The following is a 27,570-nucleotide window of genomic DNA, read 5'->3' as shown; positions in this document are numbered from 1 at the left end:
TTTATATAGCTCTTTTCAAGAACCCTAAGCGCGTACAAAATATCAAAAACAATGAACATCAACGGTACAACAGATACAAGACAACAAAACAATGAATGGCAAATGAACGGCACAGGGACAGAGGATGAGATCATGTCCCAAGTAAGTCTCGCTGCAGCCTGTAGGAAGGCGGAGTTGGACATCTCAGCCTACATAAATCCCCAACATGTCCAACCCCACCCATGTCCAGCCTCGCCCTCATGTTCAAGAAGCATTGTGTGGCACTTGAATGTGCATATAACTCTGGCATATTCAAGAGGCACTGTGTAGCATTAGAAATACCAAACACTGACGTTTTGAAAAAGCACTTTAAAGCGTTTAATATAAACCTACCTCTTAACATGTTGACAACTTTTTTCCACGTCTCTTATTCATTATTAGGCTGTACAATTTATATATATATATATATATATATATATATATATATATATATATGACTGGCGTCCCCTCCAGGGTGTATTCCCGCCTTGCGCCCAATGATTCCAGGTAGGCTCTGGACCCCCCGCGACCCTAAAATTGGATAAGCGGTTACATGGATGGATGGATGGATGGATGGATATATATATATATATATATATATATATATATAATTTTTTTTTTTTTTTTTTTTTTTTTTTAAACCGCGACCCTGAATTGGATAAGTGGTTACAGATAATGAACAAATGAATATGATTTTGAATTTTTTTATTGTCAACGATAGGCAGACTGACTGTATACAGCTGGAAGGTTTCACCTTTCATTTAAATGTTGCTCTCCATTCAGTATATTGTTTCCCCAATAATCAATTGTGCTACATAGTGTTGGTCTCATCAGTCCTGTATTTAAAGATTTAAACTGTTTTGTCATCTATGATGTATTGGGTTGGTTAATAATGTGGTGTATTAAAACAGCAAAATGTTTTAAAATAAAGTGCTGTTAAATATAGGCTACTGAGCAATTAATTATTTACTATCATAATAAAATATAAACTAATACTACTCGTAGTACAGATTGTTAAATAAATGCAGAAGACTGTAGAGACAGTCTTTCAAATGCCTAAGTGAGGAAAATACTGAAATAATATATAGAATACATGTTGAGATTTCTAACTGGATTGATAAAAAGAAAGTGAGAAATGCATTACACTCACCTGAATTCTAGCTTAGATTCCTCACCTGTCTCTGATTCGTCTGATAGTTTGTGCAGCATTTGGGCTCGCTGTTTTGTTCTGCAGTTTGCGAAGTAAGATTTGAACTAAATCTGCAATTCTGAGCGTTAGTTTTTATATAAGCTTTTCCAGGTTTTTTGAATCTTGGCTTTGGACTCGGTTTATTCCTTTGATCGGTTTACCCTTTGGATTATGGTTGTTTTTCTCGGATGGTCTTCATGGTTTTTTTTGACTCCTCTTTACCTTGGTTTATTGTCTCTTGAATAAACCTGCAACTGACTCCTAAACATTTTGTAAGACTGATATTTATGACATATAGAACATCAAGCTTTAAATGTTTAGTCACACTTGTACAGTTTGTACAGTTGATGACAAGAAAACACAAATAAAGTAGGTTTTTTCTTTTCAAGTATTACTAATGTATATGCATGCACTTGTTAATTTATTAACAAAAACAGATCTTCATAAACTTGTCTGAAGAATAGGCTGCAGATCCCAGGTGCATCAGCGTAGAACACCAAAAGTTCCCATTTCCCATGCCCAAAGTATGCCCATTTTTGTGACCACTGGTTGGAGGATAAATCCTCAAAAACCATACACAGTATGCATATATTTTTTTGCATTTTTATGTCTCTCGCAGTTCATGCAGCACTCCAGTCAATACATGGTACAAAACTCTTGATATTCTGCACTGTAGAGTTTCCAATCACTACACCTGTATGTTTCAAATTTGAGAATCATTCATTAGAGTGCAACTCTGTGTCTTAGTGTACTGAAATATCATAATTCTTCTTCTACTTACTGTCAAGCTACTGAAATTGTGCTCAGGCCTAGAATGATTGTTTTCAAATGATGTCCTATAAGAGGTGACACTACTACATTTAATAGTATGCCCTTATAGTATTGCCCATTAGGTTTAGTGGCAAAATGTACAAATATTTTGCTGTTTCCAATAAAGTAATCTATTTTTGATTTTGGGACACTACCTCAGAATAGTGCACTATATAGTTAATAGGGCACAGTTTCAGAACCAGCTAGAGTACTGAACCTGGGCGTGGTGCCTGATGTAAGGAGGAGGCAGAGTTGTGGGCGGGGTTATATGTTGTATGTCCTTCCTACAGGCTGCAGCGAGAGGCTTTTCTGCTTCTTTGTGGTTGCTTGAATGAAGTCAGTGTTATTTGGCATGCAGAGGTTACACTACACGACTTTTAGTCTGAATTTACTTTTTTTTTGTTTTTGCCTCAAAATCGCGTTTCAGACCAGTTGCAGCATATCAAACGTTTGATTTTTTTCGACCAGACTTTGGACCTAGTCATGTACTGTAAACTCTCCACCAACTCAAGGCTGAACGAGTCCTGTCAACAGCCAATAAGAACAGAACACAGAAAGTAAACTTAGGGGCTTGAGGTGGAGCTCTATAGTGGAGGATGGATTAAACGGTAAAACTATGAAAAACTAAAACACATTACATAGAGTTGGATGCACACCCCCAAATAGCGAGTATTACTTGTAGAAGAAAATAGTGAGCTACAAAACACGCTGTTACAGCATGTATTCCCACTTTGCTGCGTCATTTAAGGTGGAATTAGAGTAATGTGGAGCGCGCTATCACTAATATTTTTTAACCATTTAAGGTGGAACTATGTGCTGTTCTACTAATCTCCAGCTCCCGCTTTGGTGTGTAGAGATTTCGCTGACTATGTTTTCCCATGACCCAAATTCATTTTTACGTATTGGATCTATACAAATAGCAAAACAAACAATAACCGCAGAAAGTTGTACGTCCGTATTCATCTGTGTCTAATAGGAAACGCGAGTTGTGTTTGGTTTTGTGTAGTGTGTATGAAAATTTCCATAATTCCATAAAAATTGACAAAACAATCGTGTAGTTTGAAATACCTAGTCTGTATATAATCTGCCCCAACTTCAAATTCGAGCTGCATCTAGCGGTGCGCATGCACGTCAGTATCAACTTAATGGGGTGTGTCTCAGAAAGTGCCATGTGTGTACTACATGTAGAGAATATTGAGTTGGGTGCCATTTCCATCGGTGCTCTCTGTAGCCAATACCGAAACTGTGTTTTAAGTGCCAGTATCAGTGCCGATACTTACACGGTATTGGTATAACAATAATTAGTACATTATATGTACAGTGTGCATAGCATTAAATACTAACAAGGGATATAACACAATTTTCATCACAAATGGTTTCGGAGACTGGAAAAATGCAAATGATGAAAAGATTAATAATTCTCAAACATGGCACTAGTATGGCCATGGCACAAGTCACTGTCTTTTATGCGAGAACGCAAAAACGACACTAAATCGAGCAAGTCAGACTCAACGAGCAGACAGAATCAAGAAAACCGAGCGAAGACAGCGAGAGCAGAAACACAAACAATCTTCTCGCTTCTCAGTTTTAACAGGAAATACGTCAGAGATTCAAAACCTGGTAACCGGTTCCTAGTGATGGCACAGATACCCCAGCGCACAACTTCTCATGGGTCATTACTTTTTATTAAGCCAATCAGCAGCCAGAATTAGCTGGCCATTATTTACTGCGGCAGCCAATGGAGTCACCGTCCCTCTTACAGGGATTGTTTTGCGGCGGCCCTAAGAGAAACAGAGCAGTGCTGAAACACTGGGAAAGCCAACAGTGCCACCTAGCGGTGGCTTGTAACCCTGCTGCCCACATTTATGGATCAGGCTGCATTTATTTGTGGAGGGAAGGTCTCAAACTCCAAAAATCCGCGAGAGGAAATGAACAAAAATACGTCATGGAAAACAGGCGAGTGACTTGATTCACAAATGCAGATTCAACATTTTAGAAATAAATTTGTGATTTACAAATGAATTTATTTTGCATGAACATGTATTCACAAATTTAACTGTTGTAATTGCAGACCATGAAATATACTTATTTTTGAATAGTAAAACATATTTGTGATTTTAATTTGTGGATGAACATTTACACATTTGTCAGTTATTTTGACAAATGTTATCTCTCCATAAGAACACCATTGCTTTTTAATTAAATGGTTTTACACAGCTTAATTTACAATTTTTTTTTTGCTGCTTGACAGAAAACGATAATTCACACCATTCTCATTCTCCACAACAGAGCAGATATCTGCCCAGTATCATTTATTTTATTGCATCCTTGAATACACAGTTTGTTTCTGGTTGAGTGAGTTGTGCAGTGTATATCTGCTCTTTTATTTGTATAGTTTCGTTTTAATTAAGTCAGTTGTGAACAAAGTTTAAATGATCCATTTTGTCATTCATTCATTCATTATCTGTAACCGCTTATCCAGTTCAGGGTCGCGGTGGGTCCAGAGCCTACTTGGAATCATTGGGCGCAAGGCAGGAATACACCCTGGAGGGGGCGCCAGTCCTTCACAGGGCAACACAGACACACACACATTCACTCACACACTCATACCTACGGACACTTTTGAGTCGCCAATCCACCTACAATATTGGACTGTGGGAGGAAACCGGAGCAACCGGAGGAGAACACACCAAACTATAAAAAGTATAAAAAAGTAAGGAAATTTGTGTTTGTAGGTTATTTCTTTTTTGTAACAACGCTACTTGGCAATAAATTTTATACCATTGGGAAAACCTGTTAATTTCCCTTTTAAATGGTGCCACGTGTAAGGAACATGCATTTGTGGGATGAGCTGTAGAGTATGTGGGTTGCGCTCATTAAAAATTTGCCAGATCCTCTCTGCCAATGCTAAACAGCTTAATCTGCCATTGACTCCTTTGGTGGACAGGATGACTGAAGTTTGAAGAAACAAGACATATGGGCAATTTAACAATTTATTCATTTAACAAACAGGAGCCTCAGTAGGGCATGGAAGAACCATACACAGTCACAACAGTCTGGCATCTCATTCTTCAACCAGCATTTGTCGCAAGTCAGCCAACATGTTTGAGTTGGTCACTGGGGCACAAACATCATGCTCAAGCTGATCCCACAAGTGTTCAATGGGGTTGGGGTCAGGACTGTTGGCAGACCATTCCATCCTCTCCACTCCTAAATTCTGGAGGTAGTCTCTGATAAAAGATTAAATTCAAAAAGTAAACACAAAGTTATTTGGTTTTATTAGGCAGTGGTATTTTTCCTATTTAATATCACATTTTGTTTTGATACGCTCTGTGTACAGGATTTTCTTGAATAGCTCTGACTCCTATCTGTGTCTGTGACAGCCCTTATAAAGTTAGGGGTGTGTGATATGATGATATCAAATCGTGAAGGATAAGAGTTTGTCCATGATACTCCATCACAAGGAGATCGTTGGATCATGCAAGTGCACATTCTGTCCGCTGCAGTTCTTATAAATTGTTTATATACTATGTACATATTGCACATCAGTCGAATGGGCAGACTCTCTGGACACAGATAATGCGATAATGTAAGTCAGCACTCTACAATGGTTGACTACTGAATTAAAACCAAAAGAATTTGCGCCGAAGAGCCCATAAGCGATTAACACACACAAAGCCTACCAGCGCTTACATAGGTTGTCCCCTTCAAAACAAAATGAATTTTGGGTAAAGAGTACTTGCAAAAAGGAAAAAAAAAAAAAAAAAACAACAGTTCAAAATAAAGTACAAACCGGATTCCAAAAAAGTTGGGACACTAAACAAATTGTGAATAAAAACTGAATGCAATGATGTGGAGATGGCAAATGTCAATATTTTATTCATAATAGAACATAGATGACAGATCAAAAGTTTAATCTGAGTAAATGTAACATTTTAAAGTAAAAATAGGTTGATTCAAAATTTCACAGTGTCAACAAATCCCAAAAAATGTTGGGACAAGTAGCAATAAGTGGCTGGAAAAAGGAAATTGAGCATATAACGAACAGCTGGAAGACCAATTAACACTAATTAGGTCAATTGACAACATGATTGGGTATAAAAAGAGCTTCTCAGAGTGTCAATGTCTCTCTGAAGCCAAGATGGTAAGAGGATCACCAATTCCACCATTGTTGCGCAGAAAGATAGTGCAGCAATACCAGAATGGTGTTACCCAGCGTAAAATAGCAAAGACTTTTAAGTTCTCATCATCAACCGTGCATAACATCATCAAAAGATTCAGAGAATCTGGATCAATTGCTGTGCATAAGGGTCAAGGCTGTAAAACTCTACTGGATTCTCGTGATCTCCGAGCCCTTAAATGTCACTGCACCTCAAACAGGAATGCCCACTGTCAAGGAAATAACAGAATGGGCTCAGGAATACTTTGTCAGTGAACACAATCCACCGTGCCATCCGCCATTGCCAGCTGAAACTCTACAGTGCAAAGAGGAAGCCATTTCTAAGCAAGCTGCACAAGCTCAGACGTTTGCACTGGGCCAGGGGTCTTTTAAAATGGAGTGTGGCAAAATGGAAGACTGTTCTGTGGTCAGATGAGTCACGATTTGAAGTTCTTTATGGAACACTGGGGTGCCATGTCATCCGGACCAGAGAGGACAAGGATAACCCAAGTTGTTATCAACGCTCCGTTCAGAAGCCTGCATCACTGGGATAGGGTTGCATGAGTGCTTGTGGCATGGGCAGCTTGCATGTCTGGAAAGGCACCATTAATGCAGAGAACTATGTTCATGTTCTAGAACAACACATGCTCCCATCTAGACGTCATCTCTTTCAGGGAAGACCCTGCATTTTTCAACAAGATAATGCCAGACCACATTCTGCAGCAATCACAACATCATGCAGTTCAGATCTTTCACCTATAGAGAACATTTGGTGCATCATAAAGGAAGGTGCAACAAAGAAGGCCCAATACGATTGAACAGTTAGAGGCCTGTATTAGACATGAATGGGAAAGCATTCCTATTTCTAAACTTGAGAAACTGGTCTCGCCTGTCCCTAGATGTCTGTTGAGTGTTGTAAGAAGAAGGGGGGATGCCACACAGTGGTAAAAAAATGGCCTTGTCCCAACTTTTTTGGGATTTGTTTATGCCATGAAATTTTAAAACAACATATTTTTCCCTTAAAATGATACATTCTCTCAGTTTAAACTTTTGATCTGTGATTTGTGTTCTATTCTGAATAAAATATTAGATGTTGGCACCTCCACATCATTGCATTCAGTTTTTATTCACAATTTGTTTAGTGTCCCAAATTTTTGGAATCTGGTTTGTACAACAAATAAAAAATATATTTAAATATGTTCCCCATAGGGCTCCACTATGGCTGTGTAGCTTGGGCGCTCAACTTTAATGACATGTCAATCATGTCTGTAGACTAATCAGGGGTGATGCTCAACAAGGGAATTGGGGATGCAACCATGCTTCGGCACCTAACAGACACGCACCACGAGAGATGACACAGACAGTTTTATATGGCAACAGCAATCAAAATAAACAACAATCAAAACAATAAATACGTTTTCAAAGCTTAGATCCCTTTCACTTTCTGCCCTTTCCCTACTGAGACCATTTAAACACAGGAGGGGGAGTGAGGGAGGTGGCCTCATTCTACATGTTAGTGGCTGATTTCTGCAATCCAAGATCAACCAGCTTGGTAAACTGTGCGTTCAGGGAGGAAGGCCAAAACTCCTCACAGCCAGAGCTATCTTTCCAGCTTTGAAAATAAATCATTCGTATTTCAACAATAATAGTGAAACATACTGTGATGAACATGGGTGATGTTGAGAAACTGGATCACTTTATGTAGAAATTATTACAAGACTATAGGAGTTACTAATGTATTTTAAGCCTATATGTGTTCCAAAATAACACTGCTTGAACTGTCACACCCCCTACATGCCTCCTGGCATGTTACAGGTACAATTTTCCATCCACCAAATTTCAAGATGGCCAAAAGTGTGTCTGGCACAGTACAACAGTAAGACGGTTTAGTCTTGGAGCACATGCACAAATATAGAGTCCGTTTTTAATTTGTAAAATTTGTTCTACATTTATGGTAATTCATTTTCCCTTTCATTTTCTGAAAGGGTACAATGTACACATTTAACACAAACCAAATTACTTACACAAGAATGAACAAAAGCAATGGCATTTCTTGACTGGCACACTCATACATTTTTGCACTCCATAGCAGAGTTTTAAATCATGAATGAGGATTAAAAATGTACATGAACTATACATTGTCAGAAAAACTGTGTCACTGTGGTGGTACCCTCATGGATACATATCCTTTAATCAGGGAACATAATTGTACCTTATTCTATTACAGTTGGATATTGTAAAATAGTATTATTTTTATAAGCCCACTTTCATCTCCAGGACCTATTTTCTTTTGTTTCATGCAGGTCTATAATGGGAGCTTAGAAATATTAATCTTTTTTTTTCGTGGAGAAGATAATGTAATGTACCTTTAGGGAAAACAACTGGGCAGCTGTACCTTTTAAAATTTATAATAAACCGTCATAAATGATTTTCCTATGTATGATTTCATGAATGCTTAGCAACAACTCGTGTGTAATGGTGGGTGGATCTTACGGAGACAGATGCAAATGTAATAACACAATTTATTTAAAACAAGAAAACCAAACAAGACTGAGAAGATCTAGGTAGAGTAACAACTGAAATAAGAAATAGGAAAACAACAAGAAACAATAGGAAAACACAAAAACCTAAAACTGAGACAAACAAGGGACTGAGCACACAGGACTAAAGTAGGGCAAGGCTAAATGCTAACAAACAAGTAAACACTGGAATGAACAAAACTGGGTCACATACAACTAAAATCTAACAAGAGGGTCAAACGGGGGAACTAAAACAGGACTACAAGGAAGAACCTTAAACTAAGACGAAACACACAGAGCTAGAACTAACATACATGACTTAGGCTAAACAAACAGAACCTATACACAGATCTGGGGACTGGGGCAGGAGCATCAAGAACAGAATGCACACTGAGAATACTAAGAACTTGGAACACATGGAGCAAACAGAAGAACAAAAGCACGGAAGACAACAAAGACAACACTGAAACAGGGGGCTTATATACTTAGGAACATGGAACACAGACAAGAAACACCTGGGAAGGATAATGAGGCCAGGGGCTAAGGCAGGGCTATGACCAGGACAAAACAAAACAGAGCCATGTGCTCCTTCAGCACACAGCTGACAAGGAAACAAAAATAAAACTAGAAAACAAGAATCAGGGCAAGAGCATGACAAAGTGCTGAATGTTATTTTTTCTTGATTAATGAGCTGTGGATTAGTCTAAATGTACCTTTATTCCCTGTAACCATAGAATATTATAATTCATAAATACAGTATTCTGTTTTAATTGTACTAGGCCATTAGCTTATGTTGCCACATATTTCTAGGACACAGCCTTTTCCTCCGCTATATAAGATGATTCAGTCCTGTTTAAAAAGTTTATTCCCAAGGTTTTGGAGCATATACTCTACTGGTAGTAGAAGGTGTGAATCCATGTTTACAGCTGGATAGAAGAAGAAAGACCGAAATGATGAACACTGGTGTGATTTTTATGTGCCACTTTATAAACCTGTTTTTTACATGGTTATTAATTAGGATGCAAACACCTTAAAGGTCATTTGTAACACAGATTTTTTTAAATGACAGAGGAATTAATGAAAATGTCAATGCAAAGAATATACCTGAAAATGTACATTTAATCATTCAAATCATTTCAAGGTACACAACAAATTCACCCGTGTTAACACTGAGAGTGTTGACAAGTTTACATTTTTACACTAAATGGTGTTGATTTTACACTGGTGAATTTGCTGTGTACACATCTCATCATCCTTATTTGTATAATAAGACGCTCTGGTGGCGGTTAATTCATTAAATGGTTAAATCTATTTACAATAATGTAAAGACTATAACAGGTTTAATGCTGACTGATAGAGAAGACAAAGTAAAGTCAAAGAAAGAAAACACTTTCATTAAAGAATTTTCCACCTCGTGTGGTGTAGAGACCAAATTTTTTCCCTATATAATCCTTGGGCACCGATGAATCAAAATGGTCAATACAACAACTAAGCGCCGCCAAATGAACCTGTATCGTGAATGGCATGTTTTACTTTAATCCCTGTAACTCCTGTATACATTACTCAAACCAGATGAACTTCCAGACATTACTTCAAGACATAATTCTGAGATAGCCTGCATTTGCTGGTGCATGAAATATTATAGAGGGTTATATAATAAAGAATTATGCCTTTTTGGCAATATATCAGCATCTAAAAAGGCATATTAAGTTGATGTTTGGCATGCTGATTCTGTGAACAAGTCTAAACTTAAGCACAACTTGATACGGGCACAATTAATAGTGTCATCAGCCAAAGTTCAGAAAGTGTTTGACAGGCTTATCAATGTCCAATCATGACATTTGAATGGTATGTCAATGAACACACTTTGTAAAAGCATAAAATACTTTGTATTGATAGCTACAAGGGGGCGCAATTCATGTTTCTAACCTTAAAATATGGAATATCTCATTGAAAATGTAATATTGCAATCACAACTATTTTTTAAATAAATGTATAGATTTCCTCAATTGTGAGGTATGTGAAAATGGAGCTTTTGGAACTAGTCAGTGGGCTTAGATCCTATCAACAAACAATTGGTCTCATTGCAAAATGCATTGCCTGTATTATTAAACAAATTTGAGATTTGGACACACAGTTGCTGCAATATTTCAACAAATATGAGTGGGTGGAGTTCGATATAACTTTGAACTATAACTTGTTCAAACTTGACCCATATCAAAGCAAAATGGGTACACATGCAAGGGGGGCTACAATTGGAAAAATTATCTTAAAATATCTTTTTAATTTATTATAGTGCCACATAAGGACGCAGTACCAGCAAAATGTAATGATCTTTTCTGAAGCCCATATGAAATAAGCTTGTGCTTTTTCATAACATTTGGCAAAAGCATTTTTGACTTACAGCTGTTTATGTGTGATGTTTAGAAGGCAAGTTACACACCTGTTTTAAGCAGAGCCTGGATGCCATGCTGTAATGAAATAAAAAAAAAATTATTAAAATTCAGGTTCTTGTGATTCTGCTTATACAGTCCATATTAGGTCATTAATTACAGACTAGTTTGCGTTCAAATATATTTGAGTTATTCTCAGCAATGCTTGCAGAGGCAATATGGAAGAATCCCCCCTCTCTCTCTCTCTCTCTCTCTCTCTCTCTCTCTCTCTCAGATTCAGGTTCAAGTTCAAATAGCTTTATTAGGATGACTGTTATTAGAACAATTTTGCCAAATCATTACAACAAGAAACAACAACAGAAAATACAAAGCAAAAATAAAAGTAGCAAATAGTTACCAAATAAGTGACAACAGTAATAAATAAAAACTAGCTGCCAAGTATGGAGTCTCTAGGCCTTATGGTCTTGGCTCCACATTGCGTTTAAGCCAAGAAAAAGGGTTAGGACCCTAATAATAATTAAAATACATGTTTGGTAACATTTAGAAAAAGAAATAAAATACATATATACTTATTAAAAAACTATATATGTTTATAGTGTATATTTTTATAGTATGTATGTTTATAGTGTATGTGTAAGTAGTGAATGCTGGGTTTGATGAGATGGGTGGTATCCACCGTCTCTCAGGCTGTGACAGGCTGATACACACTGTGAAGCAAAATGGGGTGTTTGCCCATCTCCCAGGATTATCTCTATTTATTCCAGGTCTCTGAGTGTTTGATAGTTTGGGATCTGATTAAACCTGTCTGTGAAGTGTTCTCAAGTTTTTCTGAATATTTGACAGTAAGGGAGGAAGTGCATCTCTGCCTGCACCTCCCCACTCTCACAGTGACCACACATTCTCTCCTCTCTGGGCAGGCAGAACTGTTGATAGCCTTCTGTATGGCCAGTCTCTGGTAACTGAGCTGGTACATGGTCAGGACCTGTCTCTGATGCTGTCTGTTTCTTTCTCTCGCTCTCTCTCTCACACACACACACACACACACACACACACACACTCTGTCTCTAGATTGAGTGATAAAAATGACCGTAGATCATAACATCTCAACATAATGAACACCTCCTTGTTTTTACATTCACTGTCCAATATCTCAGCTCCACTGACCACAGGAGCACTTCATTTACAGGTACATACTGGAGTCCACCTCCTGCTCTGCATACCTTCATTGCAACCGTTCATCCTGTGCATCAGTGGTCAGTAACCCCACAGAGCATGTATAATTTGGGTGGTGGAATTTTTAAAGCCCTCAGTGTCAGTGCTGGACTGAGAATAGTCCACCATCCAAGAACATCCAGCCAACTATGTTTTGTGTCCACTCATGAAGGACTAGAAAATGATGAACACATGCTCTACAGCTCCAGATGAGCTAAGGTAACGGTGTATATGACCTCTTGCTTGCAAATGTAAGCAGAATTTACACATAGCCTGCAACGATTTTAATTATTATTAATGTATTAACCACATAATTAACTATGAATTAACTTTGAATAAATGTTTTAAACCATTTATAAACCTTTATAAGTGTAGTCTTTTTCTAAAGTGGTACCACGTTTTATATGGAAAAGTAAAATCAGATTTCATCTGGTCAGGAAGGGGATGCATTTTAATGACAAGTGTAAACAGAATCCGGTCTAAGTATATCCAGATACTCTCCTGAGAAAATTCAGGTGAAAACTTTGGCATTATTTTTGTGCCACAATTCTGCGGGCGTGGGGGCGAATATTTCTGATTGAGCAAGAAGGTTTCTGCGCGCGCATGGATATTTTGAGCAAGCAAGAAGGTTTCTGCACACTCGCGGGGATATTGCCGTGGGGATATTTCGAATGAGCAAGAAGGTTTCTGCGCATGCGGATATTTTTGAGCGAGCAAGAAGGTTTCTGCGCATGCGGATATTTTTGAGCGAGCAAGAAGGTTTCTGCGCATGCGGATATTTTTGAGCGAGCAAGAAGGTTTCTGCACGCGCGATGTCTCTGACCTGCGCGCTTATGCCACACTTTCCTCAGATTCAGCCAATCAAGAACGTCAAATGACAAAGGTAATTTCTGATTGGATGGGAAGGGCATACAGGCCAGTAAATAGGCGGATACTGGCGAGTGGGAGGTTATGGTTAGGGGGAAATCTGACAATGCCCTCTGTACGGCAACAGACCAGTACACCACAGCCAGTCATTTTATTTTATATTCATTGATTTGGCAACATTGTTTTTATCTGTTGTTTTTTGGCCTTGTATTTACCTTGATTAACTGAGTCAGCAACGTAGCTGATGTGCTAAAAGCAATGTACATGGTGTAAATTAGTGCTAGCAACCACGGTAAATGGTACTGAAACTACTGTAGAAACTACTTTATTAGTAATAGAAAGTACTGTAAATGCTATCTAGATAGGTAGTTATCAACATATAGGGCTAGTTGATTGTGTAATGCTTAAAACTTTCTAATGGAAGCTTAATACTGCAATAAAGGTAGCTTGCGGTTAGCTATTCAGAATTCTGTTGGCTATAACTCTGTAATGTAGTAACATACACCTGCATATATTAGTGTGTATTTGATTTGATGAGTATTTCGTTTTTTTTGCCGTAAATATTCGCAAAGCAATGCATGTACCCTTAATAACATACAGGGGAATAAAAGGAGAGTGAACTGAACCCACCTGGTCTGTGAAATATGACCAGACAGCCTGATGGTCTGACAGCCTGATGGTGGCGCTATAGCGACGCGGAATGCGTCGCTCCCTATATCTCCTGCCCCGTGTGGCGTAGAGATGAAATTATTTTCCCCCTGATTCCTCAGGTCAGACCCTACAAAAAAGCCTCAAGAACCCATAAGTGCCGCCTACTTAGATTTTGAGCTAATTTGCATAAAATGAAAAATTGCACACATTCTCTGGAAATGTACTCAATATGGACATATGTGGTATCAGCAGAATCCTAAGAACCTAAGAAAAAAGTGGGAATTTCATCACTGCTTGGCTTCCAGACTCAGACTCGTCAAAACGTTCGCAATGGTCTGAAGCTTAATAATCATCAAAAAAACGTTTACATTTCAATTCAATGTAGCTGCCATATGCCAATGGACCTTATCGTCTTATCGCCTGTTTTACATGAACAGCTGTTACTCCTGCATACTTTACTCAAATGGGTTGCAATTTCAGATTCTGCTTAGGGACATGATTTTGAGGTAGAATGTCGTCGGTGGTGCGAAAATTCACATAGGGGGCGCTCTAAATACTAGAAATTCATATCTCAGCATCCACAAGTCCGATCGGTCCTCCGCTTGGCATACAGCTGCTTTAGGCAAGGCTCTAAGTGGAAAATAAAGGATAAGTCGATACTCTCCAAATTGTAATGTCATCAGCCAATCAGAACTCAGCAGCTCCTTGACAAGCTTGACAAATGTCAATCATTATGAAACTTGACTGGCATGTCCATGGAGGCACTTCCTAAGAGCAGAAGACGTTTTGTAACGAAAGCCACTAGGGGGCGCTAAAACAAGAAAATATGTAATATCTCCGCGAAAATTAAGCATATTGACATGCAGTTTGCTGGACTCTGTACTCTGCATAGCACCTCACAAATTTGTAATAGCAAGTATTGTCAACAAATGCATTGTTTTTTCTCAATGGCCAGTTGTTTGAAAATTGAAGTTTTCGAACTAGTCCATGGAACCTGACTCTATTGTCAAACAATTGGTCTTGTTGGAATCTGTATAGTCTGTAGGTAAATAATTTTTAAAAAAAAGTATGACTTTTTAACATTGTGTTGTTACAACATGGGCGGCACGGTGGCGCAGCAGGTAGTGTCGCAGTCACACAGCTCCAGGGGCCTGGAGGTTGTGGGTTCGATTCCAGCTCTGGGTGACTGTCTGTGAGGAGTTGGTGTGTTCTCCCCGTGTCCGCGTGGGTTTCCTCCGGATGCTCCGGTTTCCTCCCACAGTCCAAAAACACACGTTGCAGGTGGATTGGCGACTTGAAAGTGTCATTGGTGTGAGTGAATGTGTGTGTGTCTGTGTCGCCCTGTGAAGGACTGGCGCCCCCTCCAGGGTGTATTCCCGCCTTGCGCCCGATGATTCCGGGTAGGCTCTGGACCCCCCGCGACCCTAAATTGGATAAGCGGTTACAGATAATGGATGGATGGATGGATGTTACAACATGTCAATAAATTTAAGTGTGAGCAGCTTTATACGTTCTTTTATCTATAACTCCAAGAAAAGAAGCCCAATCCAGACCAATAATTTACAGACTTATGTAGGACCATACTCTGATGGAGCATGTCTATTATGGCCTAAATCCACCCAAAGGGGGCGCTACAATTGGACAATAACTGATTAAAAGGATTTTTTTGTGTTATAGCGCCCTCTAGGATTGCAGTGGCACCCCAAATTAATTATGACATCTGCTCATCAGGCTGATCAAGTACGTGAAGTTTTGAAATCTTTTGGGAAAGCGTTTTTGAGTTATAGGTTTATATACGTGTACATATATAGCATATATTTGACTTGTGAAATACATGCTGGATCTCTCTTATTGGGAGGGGCCTATAAGCTACATAGTAATAAAAGTGCACCATTTTTTTGATAATTATTAAAGTTCAGGTCTTTGGGATTCCGCTGATACCACATATGTCCATGTAAGGTAATTATCCACATAGGAGTACACGCTCAGATTTTTGTGTATGTGCCTTCATGGCTGATCCAAACATACGGGAAAGCAGTTATTTCTCACCAGCAGATGGCAGTCTAAGACTACACATTATGCTGTTGAACTACAGTGGTACAGTTGTTATGCAAAATGCAATCTGGAGCAAAGACCATAAGGCCCAGAAACACCTCACTTGGCAGCAAGGTACATCAGGTGTGAAACGACTCAGCCAAGGAAAATGACACTCTTTGGCCAGATGGTGGCGCTATAGCAAAGGGAAAAGCGTTGCGGTCTATATCTCCTACACCATAAGGCCTATAGATGAAATCTTTTTTTTCCCTTATTCCTTGGCTTTAGACAAACTAATTTGCTATTGGATCATTTAGCTCAGCCCACTTAGATTTTGAGCTAATTTGCATAATTTGCAAAATATACTTTTGTCAATAAGTCTTTGAATTTTTGACCAATACCCTTGAGCTTGGTGCCAAAACGTTCACATGAGTCTGACCCTAGGTAATTATAGAACGAATGTTGACATTTTGATTCAAGATGGCCGCCATATGCAAATGAACCTCTTCTGCTTATCACAGGTTTTACTTGAACATCTCTAACTCCTTCCTACTTTACTCAAATGGGTTCAAATTTCAGATTCTACTTATAGAAATGCTTTTAAAGGTAGCATGTCAGCGATGTAGGCCTATTGCTTCCAAACAGGCCTGTTAAGCGAGAACCCCATTAATTGCCGCTTGCGGCTATATATATATATATATATATATTGGTCTTTTTCTGATAAACTCAATAGTGATTTCCAGTTAAAACCTATTTGTTCAGTGTTGTAGATTTGTGTGTGTGTAAAACTCAGGAGGGTTGCTCAGGTGGGTTGGTTTAAACCTGCCTTCCTCTCTCTACATGAACAGTTTTGAACTGCAGTATTAAGCTTCCTTTAGAAAGTTATTTACTGGTCTCTGGCCTGTATGTCTTTTCCACTTGGTGGTCAAGCCATCCAATCAGAAATTACCTTTGTCATTTGACGTTTCTGATTGGTTGAAACTGAGGCACATTGTAATGGCTGTAAGTGTGGAGCGAGCGCGCGGGTCAGAGACATCGTGCGTGCAGGACAGGAGAGCAAGATGTGTAGGTTGTAGTGTGCATTCAATAAACCTTCTTGCTCGCTTGATATATCCGCGCGCATGCAAAAACCTTCCATCAGTCTCTCTACAATTATCTGCTTACCCGTCTGTTTATCTAACTATACACATAACAATCACTGGATTTGGAATACCTAGCTTGTATCTGCACTCATTGTCTAATTTTTCAGATCACTGACTACACAGGAGCAATTTGTAGTTCTACAGTTACAGATTGTAGTCCACCTGTTTCTCTGCATACTTTCTAATACTCATTTCATCCTTCTCTGCAATTGTCAGGACCACCTCATAGAAAGTATATTTTGGGTGTGGATCATTGTGTGGTGTGAATGGTGTTAGTGTATGAGTGGATCACACACAGCAGCATTTCTTGAATTTTTAAACACTGTGTCCACTCACTGTCCAGTATGTTGGAAACACCTACCTCGTTGGTCTACGTTGCAGAAGTCAAAGACAGTATCTCATCTGTTGCAGCACCATTTGCATTGGTTGTCCTCTGGTCATCAGTGGACACAGGATGCTCTTGGCTGGATCTATGGTTGGTGGACTATTCTTAGTTCAGCAGTGACACTTAAGGCTTTAAAAACTCCAGCAGTGCCACTGTGCCTGATCCACTTGTGCCAGCAGAATACACATAACCACACCAGTGTCATTGAAGATCTGAGAATAATTTACCACCAAATCTACTCTGTGGTGGCCTTGTGTGGGTCGTGACCATTGAAGAAGAGCTGTGTAAAATGGAGATAATAATGTATGATAGACTACATTCTGTAACTTTAGAACTAGAGTGTGCTCCTGCATGATCAGTGGAGCTTTTAAAATGGACAATGTGTGTAGATACAGAGCCCCCTCTGGGTGACTTTGAGGAGTTTGGTGTGTTCTCCCTGTGTCAGCGTGGGTTTCACCCTAGGTGTTCCGGTTTTATATAATATGTTACTTTTAATAATCTTGTGTGATCCTTTTCTGTATGTAGTGGCTGCCATGACAACAGATGAGGCAGAGAGTGTGCAGAAGAAGCAGGTGCGTGAGCAGCAGCAGGAAGAGGAGGAGGCTAGAGCTCCAGAACCTGGCCCTTTGGAGCCAAACCAGGAAAGGGGTTCCAGCTTACCCCTGCCTCCCTCGGGCATGGAGGAAGAACAGCAGCTGAAGCCACGCCAGCGCACTTCAGCTGGTCGTAGCCTTTCCCGCCTCTTCTCCTCCTTTCTGAAGCGCCGCTCACAGGGCTCAGATGGAGAGGGAGCTGACACAGAGGGAACACTGGACAAAGAGGGCCAGGACAATCCCAAAGCCCCTATTGCAGACCCTGAACCTGAGCTTCGCATTGAGGGAGATGTAGCTCTTGACCAGCATTCCATCAGTAGTGCTGAAAACCAGGTGAGAATGAAAGAACCCAGCACTGAACATACACCAACTGACCTAGATGAAACATGCCTGGCTGCTTTAAATGTATTTGGTGAAGCGCAAACTTTAAACAAAACTTTGACAATCTCATGCAAGAAATGTGATTGGATTCCAGAAGCAAACTTTCTTTTTTCTGAAACCTGGTTATTGTTCTTTTAATGGTTGGTAAATGTGCTGACAAAGATAAAAGTAAAAGAATCTTTTATTAATGTCTACTTCATGCATTTATTAGTCATGTATCAAGTACACCCAGCATATTAAATTTACATTCTATTTGCAGTACTATGCCTAATTTAAAATCAAATTGTATATGTTGTGTTTAGTTTCGATTCAAGCTTGTTAAGCACAATTTATTTATTTGTTCAACATCAGTAGAAAACACAAACATATTGAGCCTGTTTGCTGCTGGCATTAACTTGTTTTTCTATCTTGATAGTGTCTGGATATATTTTGACCAGATTCTGTTGACATATCATTAAAATGCATAGTCAGCCTAACCAGATAAGATTAGATTTTATATTCCTGTGAAAATAGCACACCACTGCGTTTGTCATTCCCATTTTTCTTCCTCTAACTGGCTGTGAACAATTCTCACCTGCTGCTTACCAGTGTATTATATGCTTTCAAACCTCAGGAACAATGATTTTAAACAGGTAGCATATTTTTTAAAAGAAAAACATATGAAACTACAAAAATGAATATTCAATTATAAATTATGACATCTTGGCACTCTTAAGGTTATGGGGAATAAAGGTTTAGGTATACTAATTGACAACTCATTAATCATGAACACAAACGTAAAAACTGGGAGGCTTAAATAGTTTTATTATTTATTCCAAAATTTTCCAGAAATTTCAATTTAGACAATGAAATTAAGTAAATATATGTGAGGAACCCTGCTCAATTTATCTGCATCATGTTTACAAATGGAGTCAGTCAGTACAGAGAAGCGCCCGCTTTATCACAAATGGCTCCATACACATATATAGCACTTTATAGGTTATAAAACTAAGACTACTACTTAGCCAAGTAGACAGGTGCTAGATATTAGACAGGGAAATTAAGTTTGCAGCCGATAATAAATGGCTTTATTATCGGACACTATTATTTTATGACATAATGTTAGATTGTGCACTAAATAGGTTGGAATGATCAACTTGTGAAATCCAGCCTGTTTCGCACCTCACATTTTCAGACAAGGAAGGTGAACAATTTTGTTTAACTTAGAGAATGAATTTATTTAAAATAAAGGCTTAAACACATCCTCCAAAAATCTATTAAACGTGTTTATGATTGATTGATGAGATCACAATCTTATTAACACCAATTTAGTATCTCCGAAAATTAGAATATTATGAAAATGTTTAATATTGAAGACACCTGGTGCCACACTCTAATTAGCTAATTAATTCAAAACACCTGCAAAGGCCTTTAAATGGTCTCTCAGTCTAGTTCTGTAGGCTACACAATAATGGGGAAGACTGCTGATTTGACAGTTGTCCAAAAGACGACCATTGACACCTTACACAAGCAGGGCAAGACACAAAAGCTCATTGCTAAAGAGGCTGGCTGTTCACAGAGCTCTGTGGCGAAGCACATTAATAAAGAGGAGAAGGGAAGGAAAAGATGTGGTAGAAAAAAAGTGTACAAGCAATAGGGAAAACCGCACACTGGAGAGGACTGTGAAACAAAACCCATTCAAAAATGTGGGGGAGATTCACAAAGACTGGACTGCTTCAAGAGCCATCACGCACAGACATATGCAAGACATGGGTTTCAGCTGTCGCATTCCTTGTGTTAAGCCACTCTTGACAGCATCAGAAGCGTCTCGCCTGGGCTAAAGACAAAAAGGACTGTACAGCTGCTGAGTGGTCCAAAGTTATGTTCTCTGATGAACATAAATTTTGCATTTCCTTTGGAAATCAAGGTCCCAGAGTCTAGAGATAGAGAGGAGAGGCACAGAATCCACATTGCTTGAGGTCCAGTGTAAAGTTTCCAAAGTCAGTGATGGTTTGGGGTGCCATGTCATCTGCTGGTGTTGGTCCACTGTGTTTTCTGAAGTCCAAGGTCAATGCAGCCGCCTACCAGGAAGTTTTAGAGCATTTCATGCTTCCTGCTGCTGACCAACTTTATGGAGATGAAGATTTAATTTTCCAACTGGACTTGGCACCTGCACACAGTGCCAAAGCTACCAGTACCTGGTTCAAGGAGCATGGTATCCCTGTTCTTAATTGGCCAGAAAACTCGCCTGACCTTAACCCCATAGAAAATCTATTTTATAGATTCTATATTATGAAGAGGAAAATGCCGTTCGCCAGACACAACAATGCAGAAGAGCAGAAGAGCCACTATCAGAGCATCCTGGGCTCTCATAAGAGTGCCACAGACTGAGCAGTGCCAGACTGATCGACGCCATGCTACGCCGCATTGCTGCAGTAATTCAGGCATGTAGTGAAATAATTATGCCACACATTGCAGCGGCATAAATACTACATAGTGGAGTCAATGATAATTAATTATTATTTGATTAATAATTAATTATTTCATTAATTTTGCTAAGCTCCATGTTTGGGAGCCATTAAATAATATGTAGTGTCTTTACCTGTTGTCAGGGCGGGATGGATTGACGAAGGTGGATGCATACGCCATAACACAATGACTTTATTTATATAAAAGATAACAAAACTCAAACAGAGAGATTCAAACCAAAGATCTGAACAGAGAGACTTGGACAGAGAGGGAACTGGACAGAGAAACCTAGACAGAGGGAGCTAAACAGACAGAAAACGAAAGAGACTAACCTGGACAAAGAGAGCTAAACAGAAACCTAAACTAGAGACAGATGCAGACAAACCTGGACTGGGAGATAGATACAGACAGACCTAGACTGGGAGACAGATACTTAACAGACTAGAGAGAGAGACATAATTACAAACTAACCAAAGAGAGGGAATTACTGACAGACTAGAAAGAGGAGGAAAACTAACAAACTGACTAGGGAAAGAGAAACAGACAAACCGAGCATAGAAAGGGAAGGAATAGACAGACCAGACAGACATACAAAGGGAAGAGAAGCGAATGTGGAATGTTCAACAAAGAGGCACTAAGACAATGGAACTTATACACATCACAGACAAGGAAAACCTGGGATAGAAAACAAGAGGGCAGGACAATAAAGAAGGCACAACGAGAGGGTGGAGTTAAGGCAGGACTAGGGCGGAGACATGAACCAAATATAAACAGAACCATCTGAATGTCTCTGTGTGAATTCTCTGTCATTGCTGATCTGCCTCCTGGTGAAAGACATGCAGGTCCATGCAGGTCTCTCCTGGGCCTTTGCTCAGAAGGTCATTGTTGAAGGAGTTTGTTCTATCTGGACCCCACTTGAGGGGCCCAAGACTGTTTAAGAGATAGCCATAAGCCTGCAGAGAGCTGGAGAGCTCTAGAGAGAGCCGGGGCTCTCCCTTAACTGACTACCCTAGCTGAGAAGCATTGACCGCAGGAAGCAAGAGAGAGACGTTTTTATTACATTTTCTTTCTGTTCTTCTTTTTCTCCTGTTCTATTCAGAGAGTGTGTTAGAGAGAGTTCTCCCTTGTTCTTCTCTCGTTGTAGAGTCATTTCGCGCCATTGGGTTTTTAACCAGATTTCAGAAAACCCGCCTTGAATACCTGATTGATCCTCAGGGATTGAGGATTGGAGCATCTCTTGGCTGTTTCCTGTACCTTGGTAGTGACATCACATAATTTATGACACTTGACGCGATCCCTGTTAAATGACTATCCCAGAATTCTGAACCATACTTTTGCAATATAAGAGATTATATGTTAACACAAAATAATATCATTCAGACAAAACCATGTTTTACATCATTCTTAACCAAATAACACACAGAGTATGTGGCTACCTTGGTTCCTACATAAAATATAAAAAATGACTTTAAACACATGTAAATTAATTCCACCAATACAACAGCAGGTGAACTTAGGAATTAAGGAATGTGTGTTTCTTTTGGTTTTAACAGTCTTTCAAATGTGTAGGAGGACATGGAATAAAGGTGGGTCTGTGTGTCTCTCTGCATTCTGCATTTGAAAAGAGTTGCATGACCCTCCAAGACCCTGTGTCGTAAACTGTCCTGGAAAGGGCCTGTAGTGTCAGTTTTATGACTCTCTGACACAGACCTTCAGGCATCAATTGGGCAGGTGCTTGCTGGAAGGGTTATCCCAAATTCCCATCTGCTTGTGTGATGAGAAGAGAGACTGAGTGGAGAAAGGTCTTTCTGCATATTAAGTCCCAAAAGGTATAATATATTTTATTAAAAATTAATAAAAACCTATTAATCTCCACTACAGGCAAAAGGAGCCTCAACTAAGTATTGAGTTCTGTACATGCTCATACTTTTCATGTTCATACTTTTCAGTTGGCCAGCATTTCTAAAAATTATTTTTTTGTATTGGTCTTTTATAATATTGTCACGCTCTCGTCCTGTCAGGTCTGTTTTCCCCACCATGTGCTCTATCTGACAAATATTGAAATTTTCTGAGATACTAAATTTGGGGTTTTCATTAGTTGCCAGTTATCATCAAATTAAAAGAAATAATCACTTGAAATATATCAGTCTATATCAGTTTCACTTTTTGAATGGAATTACTGAAATAAATAAACTTTTTCATGATATTCTAATTTTATGATTATCACCTGCACTCTCCCATCTGTCCCATATTTTCTCAAAGTTTAATTACATTAAACTGATTTTAACTGGTTTGTAATTTTTTGTAGTTTTTACAGTATTACACAATTTTTACTGATGAGCATGTAATAAATGTTGCAAAAAGAAGTTACAGCCTACCATGTGTGTTCTAACCCAAATGAGAATATTAAACCTTTGAATGTCATTTGGAACATTTCTCTATTTATTCAGCCAATCACAATAGAGCAGAAAGAGAACAAAGAGGATGATAAAGTGAAAGAGGAAAGAGTGAAAGCAGAAAGAAAAGAGAAGAAAGAAAAGACAGAAAAAAGAGAGAAGACTGAGATGGAAAAAACAGAGAAAAAAGATAAGGCAGAGAAAAGGGGTAAGAAGGAGAAGATGAACAAAGTCAAGAGCAAAAAAGGAATAGAGAAAGAGAAGGAGCGCGAGAAAGAAGTGGAGAAAGATGCAGAGGAGCCTAAGCTTGAAGAAGAGGCAGTAATATCAGAAGAAGGGAAGAGAGAAGGAGAGGGAGAAAAAGAAGGAGGTAAAGATGAGAAGAACTCTGAGGAAGAAGGGAAAGCCCCCAAAGGCCAGCGCAGACCCAAGATTATGAACTGCAAAATCACACTGCTTGATGACACTTTGTTCGAGTGTCAGCTAGACGTAAGACATACACACACACACACACACACACACACACACACAAAGGTATTCATGTTACAGCTGTTAATTAGAACACCTCTATACTGTATTAACAGTTGATATTGGATATTGGTTTGATGTATTTTTGGTACAATTTAACGATGACTACAGTCAAGCAGTTAACTCTCAAACTCCTCTAGGGCATTTTGGCTAGCACTAATGAATTGTCATTTTAGCACTGCCTGCTGCCATAAGGCCATTTTTTTAAAAATGCAGAATTAAGTGAAATTGTACAAAATCTTCATACACATTAAAAAGTAAGAAAAAAAACAAAACATGGAATTTATACTGTGGATAACACAATCCAAACCAGTATCTCAAAAAATTGCTGAATATACAGTAAGGTACAAAAGTTATAGGGACCTGAGAAAATTAAATAAAAAACAATTAATTAATTAAATAAAATGCTCTAATAGATGGATACTTAAAGGCTGAGCACCACTTAATGGACCTCCATGAATATTTCACATTATTTTAGTTACTGACATATATAAGTATGAATTAAAATGAAAATAGCATGCTTTTTTTGCTTTAAAACTGACAATTTTATTAAATTGACGGAAAAACCCGAGCTCGCTACGGAAATCATTGAGACGTCACTGGTGGACAACAGCTGAAAAACGCCACGGTAAAACACCGTTATGACAGTATCTAGCTAGCTAAATAACCAACATTATTCATGACAATAGCCTAGCTAACTCAAATTTAAAGGTACCGTTATTCTTGTAAATGTGGTCGAAGTCGAACTCGAATTCATCCGACGCTATAAACCTCCGTAATGCAACTACGTAGCCTAGTATAATCTCAGCCACCAAGTTTAGCAAGTCAAGCTAACGTTAACTAACACCAGCTAAAACAGGTGAAGTAAGTGTACTTACCCGTTTTACCTCCGTGTATACAGAGGCTCTTGAACACCTTTTGTTGGTTTCCTTACATGCCCATATTGTTGGAAAAGTGCCAGTGAAATGAGCACTACAGATAAAGGAGTGAGCAGATGGTCCTTTCCAAAGTGCCCGTTTAAAGTTGACAAATTTAGTCAATTTTCTGGATGTTTTGGGATCTTTGGGCCATTTGTGCACAGACATCCCACTGTACATTGAATTATTGCAGCCAAAACCAACACACCTTTTCGTCATTTTGCATTAAATTAAGTGCAACTTCTAGAGTTGTTGTCCACCATGTAGGCCACATGCAAGATGCCTATTAGAGATTCTGACCATTGGGGGAAGGACCAACGATGTTTTAAACCTTATTCCTTGAACTAGTAAGAAATAACATGTTTTCTGACTATCAATAAACACACGTTATGAACTCAAATTCCACTGTATTTATTTGTTTGACACTTTCATATACAAACCAGATTCCAAAAAAGTTGGGACACTAAACATATTGTGAATAATAACTGAATGCAATGATGTGGAGATGGCAAATGTCAATATTTTATTCGTAATAGAACATAGATGACAGATCAAAAGTTTAACCTGAGTAAATGTAACATTTTAAAGGAAAAATATGTTGATTCAAAATATCACAGTGTCAACAAATCCCCAAAAAGTTGGGACAAGTAGCAATAAGTGGCTGGAAAAAGGAAATTGAGCATATAAGGAACAGCTGGAAGACCAATTAACACTAATTAGGTTACATTCTTAAAAAGGTTCATGGTATAAAAATAATCAGCGGTCCAATTTCAAATTTAATTGATGCTTTAACAAATGTATTCAATAGACATATTTGTCATTATATTTACCATAAAAGAGGCAGACTGTGTAAAATGTAAAATTTGAATTTCACTCAAGTTTACATGCATATGTATTCCATGCCTTAATCAGTATCACAGCAGTGAGTGTATACATTTAATTTTAGAGAAGATAAAACATGAAGTGAAACAATTTTATGTATTTCTATGCAGAAACATGCCAAAGGCCAAGAGCTGTTTGCAAAAGTGTGTGACCACCTTAATCTGCTGGAGAAGGACTATTATGGCCTTGCCATATGGGAAAAAACAAATATTAAGGTGCCTATGATTTTATTATCCATTAATTAATGACCGTGTTCAGTTAAGGTCATGTATTGCTTCTTTTTGTGTCCTCCAAACTTGTTTTGTGCTTCTGTACATGTGCATCATTTATATTTGTGTGTAGTTATTTGTGTGTCTTAGATAGATAGTGAGTAACTTCTATCTATCTATCTATCTATCTATCTATCTATCTATCTATCTATCGGTCTGTCTGTCTGTCTGTCCACCCAAACACACCACCATTTACCAACATATTCCTCTCATTCTCTCTGTCAGACATGGCTCGACTTCACAAAGGAGATCCGGCGTCAACTGCAGGGTGAGCCTGTTAAGAGTGGTACAAATGACTATATATATATGTGTGTGTGTGTGTGTGTATAAATATTTCTTTTCTTTTTTTTCTTTAAGGAAACAACTATGAGTTCACATTCAATGTAAAGTTTTACCCCCCTGATCCAGCCCAGTTATCAGAGGACATTACCAGGTAAACTTTTTTGTTTTACCTTTAGACTACCTGTGTATTATAATCAAGGCCTTTTTTTATTCATTCATGGATGAATAACAAGACATGGTGAAAAACTGGAGCTTCGGAACTTTCAGGAGCAGAGTTTGTTAACCTTGTAAAGTGTAAAATAATTGATTAATTAAAATATTTGTCTTTATACCATGCTCAGTAACTTTGCTCAATATGTTTAATGGCATATTACAGTACCATAGGTAGCATATATTTAATTCGGTAGTATTTTATTTTTAATCGCATTTCAAATGTAAATGTTTAAAGGCAATCTGTAAAATGAGAGGAAATATTGGCCTTGTGTTTGAAAAGACAGATAGATAGATAGATAGATAGATAGATAGATAGATACTTTATTGATCCCCAGGGGAAATTCAAGGAAAAGTTCAAGAAAAGTGGAGGCAGTTTACAAGCAGCAACACTAAAGAACAGAGCCAGAGCTGGCTAATATCTTTGTGAACAGATGAACATCAAATAATTTCTGAAACAAACTATAGAAGTACAGACCTCTATAAGGAGTAACTTCTATAGGTTGTGTGTTATATATAAAGAACATGCATAGCGATGCTAGAAAAGTGTCAGAACTGTGTTTGTGTTTTATATGAAGAAGGTGAATAACAACGTGATTGAAAAGTGTAAATACCATTGTTTGTTTTAAAAAAAATTGATGCAGATTGATGTGGCTTTCTCTGTGGTGTGTGTGTGTTTTTTTAAATTAATTAAGGAGTAAGAAGTGTGTGTGAAAAGCCTCACATTCACCTATTTAATGGGGAATGGAGAAATCAAGCTTGGTTGTACATATAGCAAATATAAGCATTTTACTAGTAGGTAGATGTTTTAGTGACATGATGTACAATTGGTCATGTGTTTTAAATGGATATAATAGAAAATAAGGAGTGTTTCAAAACAAGTTTGGTTTTTCAAATCCTAGCACTAGCTTTAGCTTTGCGTAGCTGTTTAAGGTAGAAATGAGTATTCAATAAGAAGCTAGAGGACAAAGCAAATAAGACTCTTAAAGAGACCCATTTAAGGTGGAACTAAATGCTTGAATACGAAAATTGTGAATATTTGGTTGTATAATACAATTGGTTTGTGTGATTTAAATGGATAATAGTTGCTTCAAAAAGCTTCAAAAGCTATAGCACTTCTGTCAGGCTCGTGGGGTACGGACTGACGTAGGCGGACGCACACGCTGAAACACAAATTACTTTATTTATACAAGAATAACAAAACGGATAGACTTCGACAGAAAGAAAACACGATGACTGGAAAACAATGACGGATAAACAGTGGAGACATACAGACTAGATAACG

General features: G+C 38.4%; 1 protein-coding gene across 3 annotated transcripts in view; it reads left to right on the top strand.

Annotated features, from left to right (window-relative positions):
* epb41a (erythrocyte membrane protein band 4.1a) overlaps nucleotides 1-27,570 on the top strand; it is a 166,827-nt gene that overhangs the window by 40,058 nt on the left and 99,199 nt on the right. For all 3 annotated transcript variants that reach the window (XM_066675380.1, XM_066675382.1, XM_066675379.1), the window contains exons 2-6: nucleotides 17,905-18,305; nucleotides 23,252-23,686; nucleotides 25,635-25,739; nucleotides 26,019-26,061; nucleotides 26,151-26,226. In XM_066675380.1, coding sequence (XP_066531477.1) covers nucleotides 17,913-18,305; nucleotides 23,252-23,686; nucleotides 25,635-25,739; nucleotides 26,019-26,061; nucleotides 26,151-26,226 — 1,052 coding nt within the window. In that variant the 5' untranslated portion in view covers nucleotides 17,905-17,912. The remainder of the gene's footprint in view (nucleotides 1-17,904; nucleotides 18,306-23,251; nucleotides 23,687-25,634; nucleotides 25,740-26,018; nucleotides 26,062-26,150; nucleotides 26,227-27,570) is intronic.

Source organism: Hoplias malabaricus, chromosome 6 (genome assembly GCF_029633855.1).
Source record: "Hoplias malabaricus isolate fHopMal1 chromosome 6, fHopMal1.hap1, whole genome shotgun sequence".
NCBI classification, from domain to species: Eukaryota; Metazoa; Chordata; class Actinopteri; order Characiformes; family Erythrinidae; genus Hoplias; species Hoplias malabaricus.
Note: the sequence above shows the minus strand (reverse complement) of the source record. Positions and strands in the feature narration are given on the sequence as shown.